This window comes from Colossoma macropomum, unplaced genomic scaffold (genome assembly GCF_904425465.1).
Source record: "Colossoma macropomum unplaced genomic scaffold, Colossoma_macropomum, whole genome shotgun sequence".
In the NCBI taxonomy this organism is placed as follows: Eukaryota; Metazoa; Chordata; class Actinopteri; order Characiformes; family Serrasalmidae; genus Colossoma; species Colossoma macropomum.
Genome location: NW_023494798.1, coordinates 30,166,583 through 30,181,258, shown reverse-complemented (window position 1 = coordinate 30,181,258; position 14,676 = coordinate 30,166,583). Strand labels below are relative to the sequence as shown.

Sequence of the window (14,676 nt, the reverse complement as noted above, 5' to 3'; positions counted from 1 at the left end):
CGTTTTGCTTTCAATGGAGAATCTCCATTAAGGATGTTTAGTGTGTAGTCCAAGACTAGGCCTAAAGGGCAATTCCACTGATTTTTCAAATTTGCAACATAATTTAATAGCTAAGGTGTAAACAAAGTAATTCAGAGCGGTTTGATATAAAACGCTACCTTCTAGAGAAGGTCAGAAGACACAAGTAGGTTCACTGCTGGTTTTGGATAGAATCATATTTGATCTATATTTGTGCTGTAGGCATTACAGTCCCTGGTTCCTGTCCACCACTGTTAAAAGAGAGTCTGTATGTTTTTCTTAAACAAACCATTTCATGTCAAAGCACTCTGAATGACTCTGTTTACATCTCAACCACAGAATTATGCCGATATTTTGAAAAATGGGTGGAATTCCCCTTAAATCCCTGTCCAGGAAATTGACCCTAAATGCACAAAGTGAAATATTCTGATGGTTATTTCCAGTAGACCCATGATTTGCTCTATATAAAGGGCTCACCTCTTAATGTTTTGCACATTTTAGCCATGAAACGTTTACTGACTTTCTCTTTTTGGAAATCTGTGGTTCTACTGCAGCCGTCAAGAATTTGTGCAATTAATCTCCACTTAGTTTGGCTGTAAATGATGGCCTTTGGGGTCACTACCGCTACACTAGGCCTGTGGCACCCAGCGTTTGGTACATGTGATCTCACGTGTTAATTCTAGCCGTAAATGTGCCTTTTCTCTTTTCTACGTGTTTATTTTTTCTTTTCTGTGTGTATTTAAAGCATTTATCAGTTATGAAGCGGCATCCTGATGTTAGCGGACCTGAGAGGTTTCTAGTCAGGTTTGCACTGCATGCTCCATCAAAGAAAATGCCTCCTCTTGCATTTTGTATACTATACTTTCAAAAATACTTTTCTATGTAGTTGTATTTTACAAGTGTATTCAAAATAGGACATGTAGCATTTATTTGCCAAAGGTTTGTATTGATTTTACTCTCATCTCCTTCCTTCCATGCACCTGGATGTCTTTTTATATGTTCATGTATGTTTGTGTGTAAGAAACAAAGGGAATCTGAGTGTATTAGTGTGTATGTGTGTGTGAGTGTGAGAGTGTGAGAGTGTGAGTTTTGCTGTTACAGAATCGTATGTGGCTTGTTGTAGTTTAGTTTTTGCAGTACTCTCACAAATGTGTGACATCATGCGTCTACACCCAGAGGAAAGAAATATGCAGCTGATCAAACCAAAGAATTTTGAAATGTTCTTTAAAATGTAATAAAGGGATCGTTTCCTTTTTTACCGCATGATAAAACAGCAGATCTCTTTTTAAAGAGGTGTGTTTTGTACTTGTTATAGTTATTTTATTTTTTATATTCAGTTTCAGTGTGACATTGTATTAAACATCCTTTACAATGTAATCTGATTGGTCTCATGTTGTGCTTTTTGGACAATACCAGTTTCATATCTTAGAAAAAGGTGCCTTGAATTGACAGTAGTGGAACCCCTTTTTGGTGCTACGTGGATCGTGCTACCATAATAAAACGTAAAAATAAGAGCAACGATTCAGACCTTGGATATTTACAAGGATTATGTTATGATCTATTTAAACCTAAGGCATTAACTGTGATAGTGATAAATCACTGCTGAAAGAAAACCTCTTATCTCCATTTTTTTGTCGTTTTTCAGTTTTTGGCATAATTTGAAAATGCCTGTTGTCGTTTACATTGTGTGTAAATTTCATGAAGAATGGACCAAAAGAAATGACCCAGAATGACTTGGAAAACCGTCTGGTTCCACTGACTTACATTAAAATTAAAGTAGGTTTTTTCCTTTTCCTGTAAAGTTATCATTTTGGAGATATGAGGTTTTTTCCGATCAACAGCAATGTACAAAATTGTCACTTATAGGGTATTTTCTGTTGAGATGTGTCCGTATCAAACCCTAAAACCTAAATTTACACTTGTGAAAATAAAACTTTATTTTTTTGCATTTTTTAAATTTTTTTAAAGGGTATTTTAAGCAAAGCTGAGATTTATATTTATTGTGAGTTTAAATTTCGTATAAATACTTAATTTAGAAAATTCTGTCACTACTGAAATAGAGTTTTAATATATGGGTGTGGCTGCATTTTAGCCACGCCCCTGCATTTTAGAGCAGGAAGCTAGGCTTGCATCTCTGTCTCTCATGGCTACATGGTAAGCAGTGAGATCCCATTGTTTTGAATATGTGTGTACAGCTGTTCAAAGCTGTGTTTACTGGTCATGTACTGGCTGTGTTTTTAGGTTCTGCTCTAAATGATCTAAAATCGTCAGTACTGAAACAGTCTCTACTGAAACATTTGGTAAAGTTAATTAAGGTTTAGGGTCACTCAGCAAAAGGAGTCTGGAGTCTAAAGTCCAAGTCAGTTAAAAGTCCAAACTGAGTTTTCAGCTCTGACTTTGAACCAGTTTGACAGAATGATACAGATGCTAAGAACCATACACAGCAGGTTCTCCATTATGGAAAAGAACCTTTCAACATTCAAATGGTTCTTTTAGTTGTTATATATATAAAAGTGTTCAAAAATTTGGAATATCCAAACCAGAACAGAAACAGGTGGTATAGTTTTTTTATTAAGTTATGACATGGAAGAAACAGATACAGTTTTATAGTCAATGTTAATAAATTATAAACTGCAGTTATGTACAGTCCTATACAATATTGTTTTGTTGACTTTCTAAGTGAAAATAACTCATCCTCTACACATATCTGCACATTTTAATGCATAATTATTATTTATTTACCTTTTATTATAAAATCTAATTTAACATTTTATGTTCCATTTTTTCAATATGCAAATACACAGAAATTGTGGGGAAAAAATCGCATAAAACTGCCATATTTAAGTGTGTAGGGGAGTGGTTAACTACTTTTCACATAATTTAACCAGGGGTGTTTTAACTTCTGCATATGACTGCATTCATAGTCATTTCCAGACACAGCATTACTAAGAATGACTATTTGATCAGCAAGATTTCATCACTTCATTTTTAATAAGAGGCATTCTGGAAAAATTAATCCATTGTCCATGTTATACAGCTTTCTCAGTTGTAGTTTCCTACAATTCGCTTGAAACCTATAGGACATTAGGATACTATGAGAATCATTGATAACACTTTTAAATAAGACTACACTTATAAATCGTTCATGAATGGTTTAAAATGAGTTTATTAATGGTTATTTATTAGGTCTTAAAGACCTTCGAATCATTAATATGCATTTACAACACATAAATAAAAAGGGTAACAGTGGCCTGTTGTTTGCCTAACAGTGAACTCACATTAATTTATACTATCAAACTTCAGATTTTGATGTTTACTGATCTTATTTTGTCTTCTTCATAAGTCAGCATTAAACCTGTCAGCTTCATCACATGAACCTTTTTATTAATGTGTTATAACTGCTTAAGTGTTTATGACCTAACTAAGAACCATTAACAAACTATTTTTAAAACATTTATAAACCCTTTATAAAGGCAGTCTTATTTTAAAGGGCACCAAATCATTTTGTACCTGTATGTACAACAAGAATGGGCTTATGAATGGGCTACTGGAGCTACTGCACAAGGGGCTCTGACTGCCAGGGGTCTTGGGGGGCCTCAAACCTCAAGGCCCAAGGTAGCTCGAAAACTTGGGACAATCTGCTAAATATATAAATATTATATCAACAAAAAGCCATTGAATAAAAGTACCAATAGTTTAATAATAATAGTTTTATATTATTAATGACTTATTAAGGATTTTGTTGTTGCCATTCAGGCGGGATGTTTCCGATGGTGGGTGATAGTGGTGTTAGCAGTTACCCTGTTTAGACTTGGTTATGAAAAAACTTCATACTATGTTCTAAATAGTAGCTCAAAAATAGTACTCCACTATTATAATAGTAAGAAATAAAGGTTCTGTGCAGGTACGTTTTTTGTTCATCAAGGTACATACAATGTAAACGTATCCACAAATTTACAACAGTGGTTTTAGGGTCTAATTGTGTACCTTAAATACATTTTTTTCCAGGTGAAAAGTTCATATTTGTGCATTTTCATAACCTAATGTTTTAAAACAGAACAGTAAAATAAAAGCCTGGAGACGAGACGGGGTGTGTGGAGTCAGTACAACTTCGAAAACATCATTTCAATGGATTGTGGTTCAGTTATGTTCCCTGACTAAAGGTACTGAGATGTATCCTTGAGGGTTCCACCCCAGTGACAAGAGGGGCACTGCACCAGTCACAGTTTAGTACCTATATTACTAAGAGTGCAGTACATTCATTAGTAGAGTATATATCCATCTATCTATCTATCTATCTATCTATCTATCTATCTATTAATTAATTATGCATTAGTGTTAGAGTCCAGGGGTGGGTGCCAAGAAATGCCTCACAGCCTCTAAAGATCCTGATCCATCCCTGATCTGCAACAGAACTGTTTGTTTATTAAAGAAAATATGGGCCAAACTTTTGACTGCCGATTTCAAACTACTACTAAAGAACCTACGAAGAACCCTATTTTAAAAGATGTGGACCAGTCATTGCTTTGCACAAAGTATATTAAAGCATCGCATACATAACTGCTATCTGACTGCAATAGACAGTGAAGGCCTGATTTTTTTCAGGTGCACATTAAGAGGCAAATCATCTCCATCGTTATATAAACACGTATATGTCAGGCACTGCTGTCATCACTAACCAAATCCATTTAACAAACGTTGAGGCCCTCATTTGCTTTGGAAATAAGATTGCATTTAGATTTAAATGTGCTCCTTTTTGATCCCGTGGCTTTCCTGAGTATTTGAGATACCAGCGAGGCACCAGATTAACAGGTTTGTTTTTGTTTTTTTTTTTAGTCTTATTTTGTGTGTAGGCATGACTCAACTCAGAATGTGTGTCAGTGCTTGTCAGTGTTTTAGTAACCCTCATGGTCTCCAGTTACCTGAGAGCACTTCACTGTGGGCGGATCTTCTCAGGTGAGAACAGGCAGAAGTCTGTGAAACCTCACACACGCTAACACAGCTGCTCAGCTTGCCAGCACTTCTTTCAGCCGCTCAAAGGATTAACAAGACATCGGCATCTTCTGCTTAAAGGACAAACCAGCTCGGAGGGCCACTCATCATAATAGAAGGTACTTTACTGATCATCTAAAATGTGCCTGTGCAATCATATTTAATAGCTTTACTGATTTTTATTGCTGTACAATAAATGCTAGAATGTGGGGCTCATATTACTATAAGTAGAACACAAATACTGCTAGTATTAATAATAATATAATAATAAAATAAATAACAAATAATATCATTAGGCCTATAAATGCATTGTATTTCATGATTGTATTGACTTATTGACAATAAATGTGAGGGTCACATTACTAATACTAAATACTAATACATAAATGACTACTACTACTAATAATAACAACAACCATTATTATTATTATTATTATTATTATTATTATTATTACTTGTATAACACCTTTCATTAATACCAGTGATAACCAGTGCTTCCTAGTTAATATAAGTTAATATAAATAATACCATATTGCCCTTTAGGTGGGAGCTCTTTAATATGTAGGCCTATATTTATGAACTGTATTTCAAGAATGTATTATGTAAGTATTATTATTAGAATGTATATACTAGCATTTGGAACTCATTAGTACTAGTAAAGCACCAATTACATTACTATTAATAATAATAATGCACCATTTACATGAGTTGCAGTTCATCACATTACTGGCTTTTACTGCAATAAAAGAAACTGTAGTACTTGGGGCTAATATTAATAGAACACTAGTACTACCACTACTACTACTACTACTACTACTACTACTATTATTATTATTATTATTATTTTATTATTATTATCATCATCAAAAATAATAATTATTATTTGCTCATGCAGAAATGCAGATTAAGGTGCTTTACAAAAATTCATGATTCCAATCCAATTCAAATAGTACACTGATACTATTAAGCCTATAATGGCCTATTTATATGAACTGTATTCCAAGACTTTATTGACATTTATTGCAGTAAAAGCAATGCGGTGCTCATATTTTTAACATCACACTTCTACTACTACTAATATTTTCCTGTATAGCAATATTCATACACACTAATCAAGTTTACGATGCTTCACAAACATTGCTACATTTTTACCATTACCATCTATGTAAACTGATATATTTAATGACTTTATTTTGTTGCAATATAAGAAATACTAACAAACTAGGAACCTCACTACTAATAAAATCTCAAGACTACTATAACACTTTTAAAAACTAATGGTGGAAGGCAGGGTTCTTTGTGTGACGTCATAGAAAAACTACTTTTGGTTTTCTAAAGAACCATATCAGAAAAAGATCTGTGAGGGTGAAAAACCTTTTAAATGGTTTGATGTAAACATTCATATAACGTAAAGTTTATATACCAATAGGGGTTCTTTATGGCAGTTCTTTAAACTTTAAAAAGGTTCTTCACACTCACACAGTTCATTTAGAGAACCTAAAGTGGTTCCTCTATGGCATTGCACACTGTACACAATGAGTGTACAGTGTCATTTACTGGTCTAGAACCTTACATGGAGCTCAAGGTGCTCAAGCAAAACTGACATAAATATAATACCATTAGACTATTAGTCCTATATATTAACACTAAATGATTAATGCAGTAAATTGATTATTAATACTGTTATTGTGCTCAATTTTGGGTCCAGCTGCTTCTGGCCTTTTACTCAAACAACTAGAATCCTTTATCATATGAAATTAAATCTGTCCTCCAGACACGCACCTCTGTGACCATGGCGATGGTCTTTTCTGAAGACCAAGTGGCGTGTGTCTGTGAGGTTCTGCTGCAGAGTGGGTGTTTGGACCGTCTGGCTGCTTTCCTTCGTTCCTTACCCTCCATCTCATCTTCCTCCTCCTCGTACCTGGGCCTGCAGGGCGTGGAGAGCGTGCTGAAGGCGCGTGCAGCCGTGGCGTTCCATCAGGGCCGCTTTACAGAGCTGTACGCCCTCATAGAGGGGAACGTTTTCTCCCCCCGCAGTCACTCTCTCCTCCAGCAGCTGTGGCTGAGGGCGCATTACCTGGAGGCAGAGCTGCAGAGAGGGCGTCCTCTAGGGGCAGTGGGGAAGTACCGCGTCCGCCGCAAATTCCCTCTGCCTCGGACCATCTGGGACGGAGAGGAGACCAGCTACTGCTTCAAGGTACTGAAGCTGGAATGTCTGGAACATATAAATGCACACAAAGTGTTCTATTAAAGAGGAATTCTGTTCATTTTTCATATTTCAAATATTCCGACATGTAAACAAAGGCATTCAGAGTGGTTTGGTGTGAAATGGAGTCAGATTTCTTTAAAGTGGTGGTGATGGGAACCAGGGGTCCCAATGTCTACAACGCAAATACAGCTATTTTATGTATTACGCAGAGTGGCAGGTGAACCTACACAGGTCTTCTGAGGTTTTTTATGTAATGCTGATAATGATTAAATAGTTTATAATCAAAAAAAAAATTTTTGGGGGACTATTTTGCCTCACTGCATGTATCTTTCCGCCATGAACGTATACAAAAAAGATAAAATTAGACCAAAACTTCAGTAAAATAATGTATCAGGCAGCTCTTTTATAACCATTTCATGCAATATCGTTCTCTAATGTAGCTTTTAAAGGAACTGAATGTTTCAGATGTCTGGTTCCTATCACTGTGAACAATTCTGACTTGGTTAGTTTCTGTAGAAAGGAGCATTTCAGATCAAACCACTCTGAATGACCTATGCAGAAATTTTGAAAAGTCATAGGGATTCCCCTTTAACATACAGTACCAGGCAAAAGTTTGAAGACACACGTTTGAAAGTGAATGCTTGTTTTTTTTAATCTTAAAGATATTTTCACCCACCCTCTTTCTTTTTAAGAGAACCCAAAGGAATAGAAGAAGAAAAAAATATCTTCCAGAAAATCCAGAAAGTGCTAATCTAAGAATCAGATTCAGTTCAGACGTTTCTTTAACAGTTTTTCATGAAAGCTAAATGTAAAAGAATCAAGAATAACCAGACTAAACGATTACAAAATACATCAGTATATGAGCTGTCGATAAAAACGATCTGTAAGAGCTACGGGCAGAACAAGCTATCAAACGTTAGCAAATACGCATAACGCTAGCTAGCTAGCTCTGGTTTTGTGTGCTAACTAGCCAGCTAACTGTTATTTCTAGCATTAGCTTGCTAATTAGCAAGCTGGTCAACTCACTGGGCTTTTACTTTTCTGAGACAAACTCCTGCAAAAGTCCCAGCAACTTATATCACCATAAATGTTTGTAAAGGTTGACAAGAAATTATGAATCTTCATGTGGCACTTTTTTCCCACCAGTTGTTTCACTCAGAGTCTCTGAAGGTCGAGGACTGATTCATAAAAATCACTGCAGCCTGAGCATCCAGAGAAGTGAAGGCCACTGATTTTGCTGCTCTCCTTTATCCTCTCGATATTTCAGCTACTTTTGACTTCGCAATCAAACCTAATCTTTAGGTTTTAACAAATATAAAATTGTACAACTGTCTCTAGACTCCTCCCTTCATATGGTATTATTGATATCACTTTTTATGCATGACTGGAAGAGCTGTCCAATTTTAAACCTGATGTACAAAGAGATCTGTGTCAATTACATTTTTCTAAAATATAAAGAAGTTCTTTTCCACCACAACAGAACCTTAGAACCTTAACGGGGCACTTTGGTCAAAAAGAAACAATTATCTATTGATTTGGTTCCAGTTTAAGAACTAGGAAACTTCTTTTCTGATCTTGAAGGAGGGATGATTTTTTAGTAAAGGCAGTGGTTCTATTTAGAAGGCGTTCTATATAGGACCATTTCAGGTTTAAATGGTTCTTTGCATGGTGAAATGTCTCTTCAGATTGATGGAGAATGTCTTGTATATGGTTGTGTGTAGAATGTTTCTGGGTTGTTTATAGCACCAAAAAGGGTTCTGCTGTTGTTACGATGTCAAGACTGTAACAGTAGAAGAACACTTTTTGGTTCTGAGCTGCTCTATCCTGGTTTATGCTGGTCTGGTACTGGTTTAGGTGGTCACCCCAGCATGTTCATACTGGTTGACCAGCATACTAGCATCCAAAACACAACGTATACTGGATTTGCTGGTGACCAGTAGTGCTGGTTTATGCTGTTTATTCTAGCAGGAGTGTTTATAGCATTTATAGAAGTGGCTCCTACTCAGGATTTGTGGAGCGCTGTGTATTTGGGCAATGCATGTTGGGTATTGTAGTGAGAGAGCACTGATGTCCAAAAAACACAAAAATGAATCCAAACAACTAATAAATACATCTGTGCTAGCTAGCATTATCACTTAGCTCAGTGGGCCAATATGGAAGATAAATATACAAATAAACTGTTTTGCTTAATGTACTAATTGGTCATTTAATATAAAGGTTTTACCAGTTAAACCTTTTTTTTTTTTTTACTAATTTTCCCAAGAGCTGTACACCTGAACCAAAAACTATTTGGTGCTTTATTGTTAAGAACGTAAAGGCTTTTGCTTAAATGCTTTATGTTTGTTTCTATTTATTACAGAACTTTAGTGAAGCTTCTCTATTGTATGCCATTTTTCCAAATATGTGTTTTATTTCAAAAACAAAATATGTACCAACAGGGTCTCAGCATTTGCCTGTTGGCAAAGCATCCCAGGTGGCTCCTGATGAAGCAGCTTGAAAGAGCACCAAGACTACAAAGCTGCATCAAGGCCAAGGAGGGGCTACTATAGAAGATACTTTTTCAACATGTTCCATATGTGCTTTTTCAGGGGTCGGCAACTCAAATGTTAAGAGCCATTTTGACAAGTTTCAACAAAAATCTAACCACCTTGGGAGCCACAACATTTCACGTTCATTTTATTGAAGTAATGTTTCACCATCTTGGCTGTAAATATGTCTCAGTATGTGCTGATGTACTAGGATAGGCTAAAAAATATAATATAAAGGAAACAAAGACTTACTTTGCTCTGCTTTAAGCTGTAACCCAGCTGTAGCTGCTTTTCTCGCATCTCTGGCAGGAAACATTTCCGCAAAAGTAGAATAGTTTCTTGTAAAATGTCTCTTAACTTTTTACAAAGCTTTAGTCAGCTTGTGATTCGCCAGCTTCTTGTTCGAATTTTCCTGTTCCGCCTTAAATGGTGTCGAGGCACCAGATTGTATTTAACTATGCAGCTAACTGTTGCATCATTTAAGGTGGAACATGAAAATTTAAACAAGAAGCTGGCGAACGAGAAACGACTTCAGCCTCGCAACTTTTCAGTGTTTGACAGTTTCTTGTTGCAGATTAAACGTATCAGGAAACCAGCTGGACTGATTATGAATGCAAACAAGTCTGCAAACGCAACTGTGTTGAACGATCAGCAGAGCTTTATTTTACTGTAAAGGAGGATTATTTTATTATTACCTACAAATCTAATTCTGCTGTGGAGCTGCAACAGGACAGTAAAAGAGCTGCATGTTATTTTAATATTTTTGATGCTTTCACTGTTATTCTCAAATGTACAAAATAGTTCAAATAAGGAAACCTAGCAGGTGTATGTGTCCAAATGTATTAGCAGGTACTGTATCATGACCTCTGTAAGAACAGGTCCATAGATCTGCATGAAGGTGCCAGATTACCATTCTCCATGTTCTGTGTGTGTGTAGGAGAAGTCCCGGTGTGTGTTGAGAGAGTGGTACTGCCGGAAGCCCTACCCCTCACCCCGGGAGAAACGCGATTTGGCCGCAGCCACCGGCCTCACAGCCACTCAGGTCAGCAACTGGTTCAAAAACCGCCGCCAGAGAGACAGAGCTGCCCAGGGCCGCAAAGGGTGAGTCGCGTCTGTAAATATAAGCTGGAAAATATAAATATAAAACCTCTGTGAGACCAAATATAACTGACCGATCAAAACATGTTTGATGTGTCAAGTTTGCTTCTTCAGTTTTTGCACTTCAGCGAGGCTGATGTAGCCAACATTTTAAATAATCCTAAACAGACTTGTGTTGGTGTTGTTTCTGATGCTGTATGACATACTCTTATCTATAAACAACGGACGAAAGTTCATCACATAGCTGAAATAGCTAAAAACTGTATTAGCTGCCATTCTGAAACCTGAAATGTGTTGTTCTTGTCGGGACCAAGGGCTTTCCCCTTCACCCCCAGGCCTCCAACATAATATTATAAAAGAAGAAATCTTTCAATACTGGCTTAACATTTACAGTAATAACAGTTTTAAATCTAAGTTCTCAAAGGATGTTCAAAAGGAAAGAGTTGCTGAGTTGTGGAAAGAGAAAAAGGCTTCTTCTTTATTTCAGCATTCAGATGGCACCCAGGCCTCCGAGACCGACTGCGTGAATACAGAGTTCGGACAGCGCCTTATATACCCTTAAATGAGGTGCTATGATGTCACCTCAAAACTTGATGTTCCATTAGACCCTATTCAAAAGCTTCCCTGCCACTTGGCCTCTCTTAAGTTTACTGCGTACAACACTGGTTTCAGCCAGTTGGTACCAGTTTATCTGATTCTACAAGGCCCTACTGGACCATATATCATAAGGACTCATATGAGTTCACTGAAAGTGCACCTGCAAGTAAGGCCATCTAAGGTCATCTGCTTTTGAAAGCCCCTGAATGGGCAGACTATGGCCTAACGCATCCTCTATTGCCTCTTAGAGAGACATTAATAGTAAGTCTATTACATTAGCTTTAGCTCCAAAACTAAAGAATCAAACTTCAGATACCAAACATGTCTTAGTATGTTAGCATGCATGTGATGATTTAGTTATGCAGTTTACACAATGATAATTGATGAGGTATCAGCTTTCTTGGGGTCATCTAGTGCCCCTTATTTGCTCACTGAAATTTCTACAACACAGCGCTGTGTTCCCAGGGCCCCAGTCATGTTTCTTTAACATTAAAAATTAGATTAACATCCATATTTCCATTTAGAGAAACATTCTGATATTACATGCTTAGTAAATAATTTCTGAAGTTGGGCTTTGGATTTTTCCAAATAGATTCCTTTACTAGATCACACTCTGGTTCTATTTCTATAAGAATGAGGATCTGTTCAGTGGTTTGTGTTTTTACTCATTTTATTTTAACTTCACAATATTAACAGCATTGCAAAAGATTAGTAAAGCTGCATTCTTGCTAACAATGGAATCTTTGACTGTCCTCACTGACAGGATCTTCTCTCTGTTTCAATGCTGTTGCAAATATGCGCTTCTCAACTTGCCCTCACCTTTTCCCTTTGGGGGAATCCGCAACGCCATCTTAAAGACAGCTCCATTCCAAAGTTTGCTTAGTTAGCAGTTAGCTCACTGAGGCAAGCCTAGCTGACGGCAAGTCCATATGTCCTATTGAAAAATCTGTCCCCTTTTTGACCTTTGATGACCGCACCATGCTAACCCTGTTTTTTGAGAACCCTTTCGTAAGTTTCCTTAATGTTCCTTAACATATGCAAATGTTTGGGCACCTCGGTCAGGTGACGTTTTGTTGATTTTCCAAGTGAAAACACACTTCTGCACACTTTAATGCACAATGACTGTTTATTTGCTGAGTTTAACAAACTGGGGGCAAACATATTTTCCAATATGTCATATATCCAGCACATAAACAGAATGTCACTGTAGAGCTGGTGTGTCAAATTCAACCACTAAAAGGGTCATATTAAAAAATCTCAACAAATCCGTGGGCCAGCCGTTTTTATTTTTGCTTAACATTTTGCCATGACTGCAACTGGCCATTGTTTGTTCAAAATATGACAAAATCACAGCGGCACTGAATACCGGAACAATTAAAAATAATTTTTTATCAAATAAATTGTTTCATATAAAACAACAGACCACATTAGCTACAGATACTGTTAAACCTCTTTAAATGTCCCCAGTGTACAGTAGGTTTTAAAATTGCCCATTCGCTGGAACCAGACACCTGGCATCTTTATTTGTTTTTGTGGTGTTGTCCCATAGATCGTTGTTGGGGAGGGGGTGGGAGCACACATTACATTGCAGGGCATGCTGGGAGCTGGTGCAGCTCACGGTGAAATTGGCTAATATTAATAGAAAATTACAGTTATTTTGTGGGCTGAATAGGATTGTGCCACTCGGCCCATGGGCCTCGTGTTTGACACGTGGGTCGTACAGCACATGGAAACTTACTTTCACTTCAAATCAGCAAAGCACATAATTTGACTGGGGGGTGTTCAAACATTTGCATTCAACTGCAGAAAGAGATGAGTGAATGTAAAGCCTGGGAATGTTCTACATTCAGCTTCTGTTACTTCGCATTTCCCTCATAGTTCCAGTACAAAACTACAGAAGCGAATGTCGGACACCAAACACGTCTTGGCTGTTCAACAGCATTTAGGGTGGGGGGTAAATTTAATTTAGATTGTTTCCAATCTATAACTTTTTAAAATGCCTTAAATTAAAGGAAATCACAGGCTACAGAAGTTCATGATGAATTTAACTTTGTGTTTTAAAGGCCTGGCGGCTCTCCTGATTACCAGATTCTGCAAAAGCCTGTGATTCTCAGTGTTTATCCGAAAATACCATGTTTCTTTTTTTGTATAAATTACAGATCCCTGCTTTAAACTGCCATGTTCACTCTCTCTCTCTTTCACTCTCACAGTCAACTGGAAGATTCAATGCCACAGCAGTTCTTCTGCTCCACTGGAACATCTAGAGGTGCCTTCCATAGTTCGGACGATGACCTTTCACCTCCAACGAGCCCCAGATCACTGTACCCCTGCTCCCAGCTCTCCTCCGCCCACCCGCCGCCTCTCAGCCACCTCGGGCCTGCTCCCTACTCTCCCTACTGATGGGGGCCTAATCTGGGTCTTGAATGCAGACTGACCGCTCCGTTTACACTTCAGCATGTTGGAAATACAAGTAGAGTCTGAACACAGACAGCTGCTGCCACCTGCTGGCACAGCAGAGGAAATTCATTACTTGTTAGTCTGATTCTGTTGGACGAATTGTACGAGTAAAACTGGGCTATACGGAAAAATATAACACCATGATACTTGAAGACATGAAACATATCACAAAGTTTTTTTTCTGAGGTTGTGAACAAGTTTGAATGAACAAATTGCAACAGCAAAACAGAGAGACATGTTTCAAAAAGGCTATGAAAAAATATGAATACATTTTTTTTTTTGCAAAAACATTTCAGAAGTAGCAGGAAGATAAATCGTAGAAGCCCATTTCTGCCAGGTAGAGGAGAAGAAAAGCAGTATGTCAACATTTTGACTTAAAATAATGACTCTGTTGAAATAATGACTTATTTTCCTGAACCTTTTTACTTTGTATCTCAAAATAATGACTGACTCTCAAAAACATGACTAATTCAACTTCAAGGAAGTAATTATTTTGGGATGTCATTATTTTAAGTCAATGTATTTCAACATAATGACTGTCGAGATACTAAGACAAAATTTTGAAATACAGCTGCCAGAAATTGGAGAAAAAAATACATATCGTCACTGTCAATACAGAACCATGTATGTCCATTTTTACTATATGTTTATCATTTTTTTATATATACATTTTGAAAACACCACCTGCCATTTACCCTGTTTCAAAATTTCATGACAAACAGAAATGCTGAAATATGACTTAAAAACAAATCTTGTTACATCATCATACATTAAAAA

The 14,676-nt window shown here is 37.0% G+C and overlaps 1 protein-coding gene across 1 annotated transcript; it reads left to right on the top strand.

Moving 5' to 3' along the window:
- Nucleotides 1-6,797: 6,797 nt before the first annotated feature.
- Nucleotides 6,798-14,062, top strand: six9 (SIX homeobox 9). Its single transcript, XM_036585093.1, has 3 exons — nucleotides 6,798-7,207; nucleotides 10,685-10,848; nucleotides 13,653-14,062. Exons 1-3 carry the CDS (start codon nucleotides 6,803-6,805, stop codon nucleotides 13,840-13,842), a joined length of 759 nt encoding a protein of 252 aa, XP_036440986.1. The 5' UTR covers nucleotides 6,798-6,802; the 3' UTR covers nucleotides 13,843-14,062.
- The last annotated feature ends 614 nt before the right edge of the window (nucleotides 14,063-14,676 follow it).

What these genes read in the sequence shown, in the direction of transcription:
- six9 (XM_036585093.1), top strand. Translation starts at nt 6,803, where the DNA reads ATGGCGATGGTCTTTTCTGAAGACCAAGTGGCGTGTGTCTGTGAGGTT. An exon ending in AGACCAGCTACTGCTTCAAG is followed by an intron (nt 7,208 to 10,684) that starts GTACTGAAGCTG and finishes GTGTGTGTGTAG; the next exon opens with GAGAAGTCCCGGTGTGTGTT. An exon ending in GCTGCCCAGGGCCGCAAAGG is followed by an intron (nt 10,849 to 13,652) that starts GTGAGTCGCGTC and finishes TCACTCTCACAG; the next exon opens with TCAACTGGAAGATTCAATGC.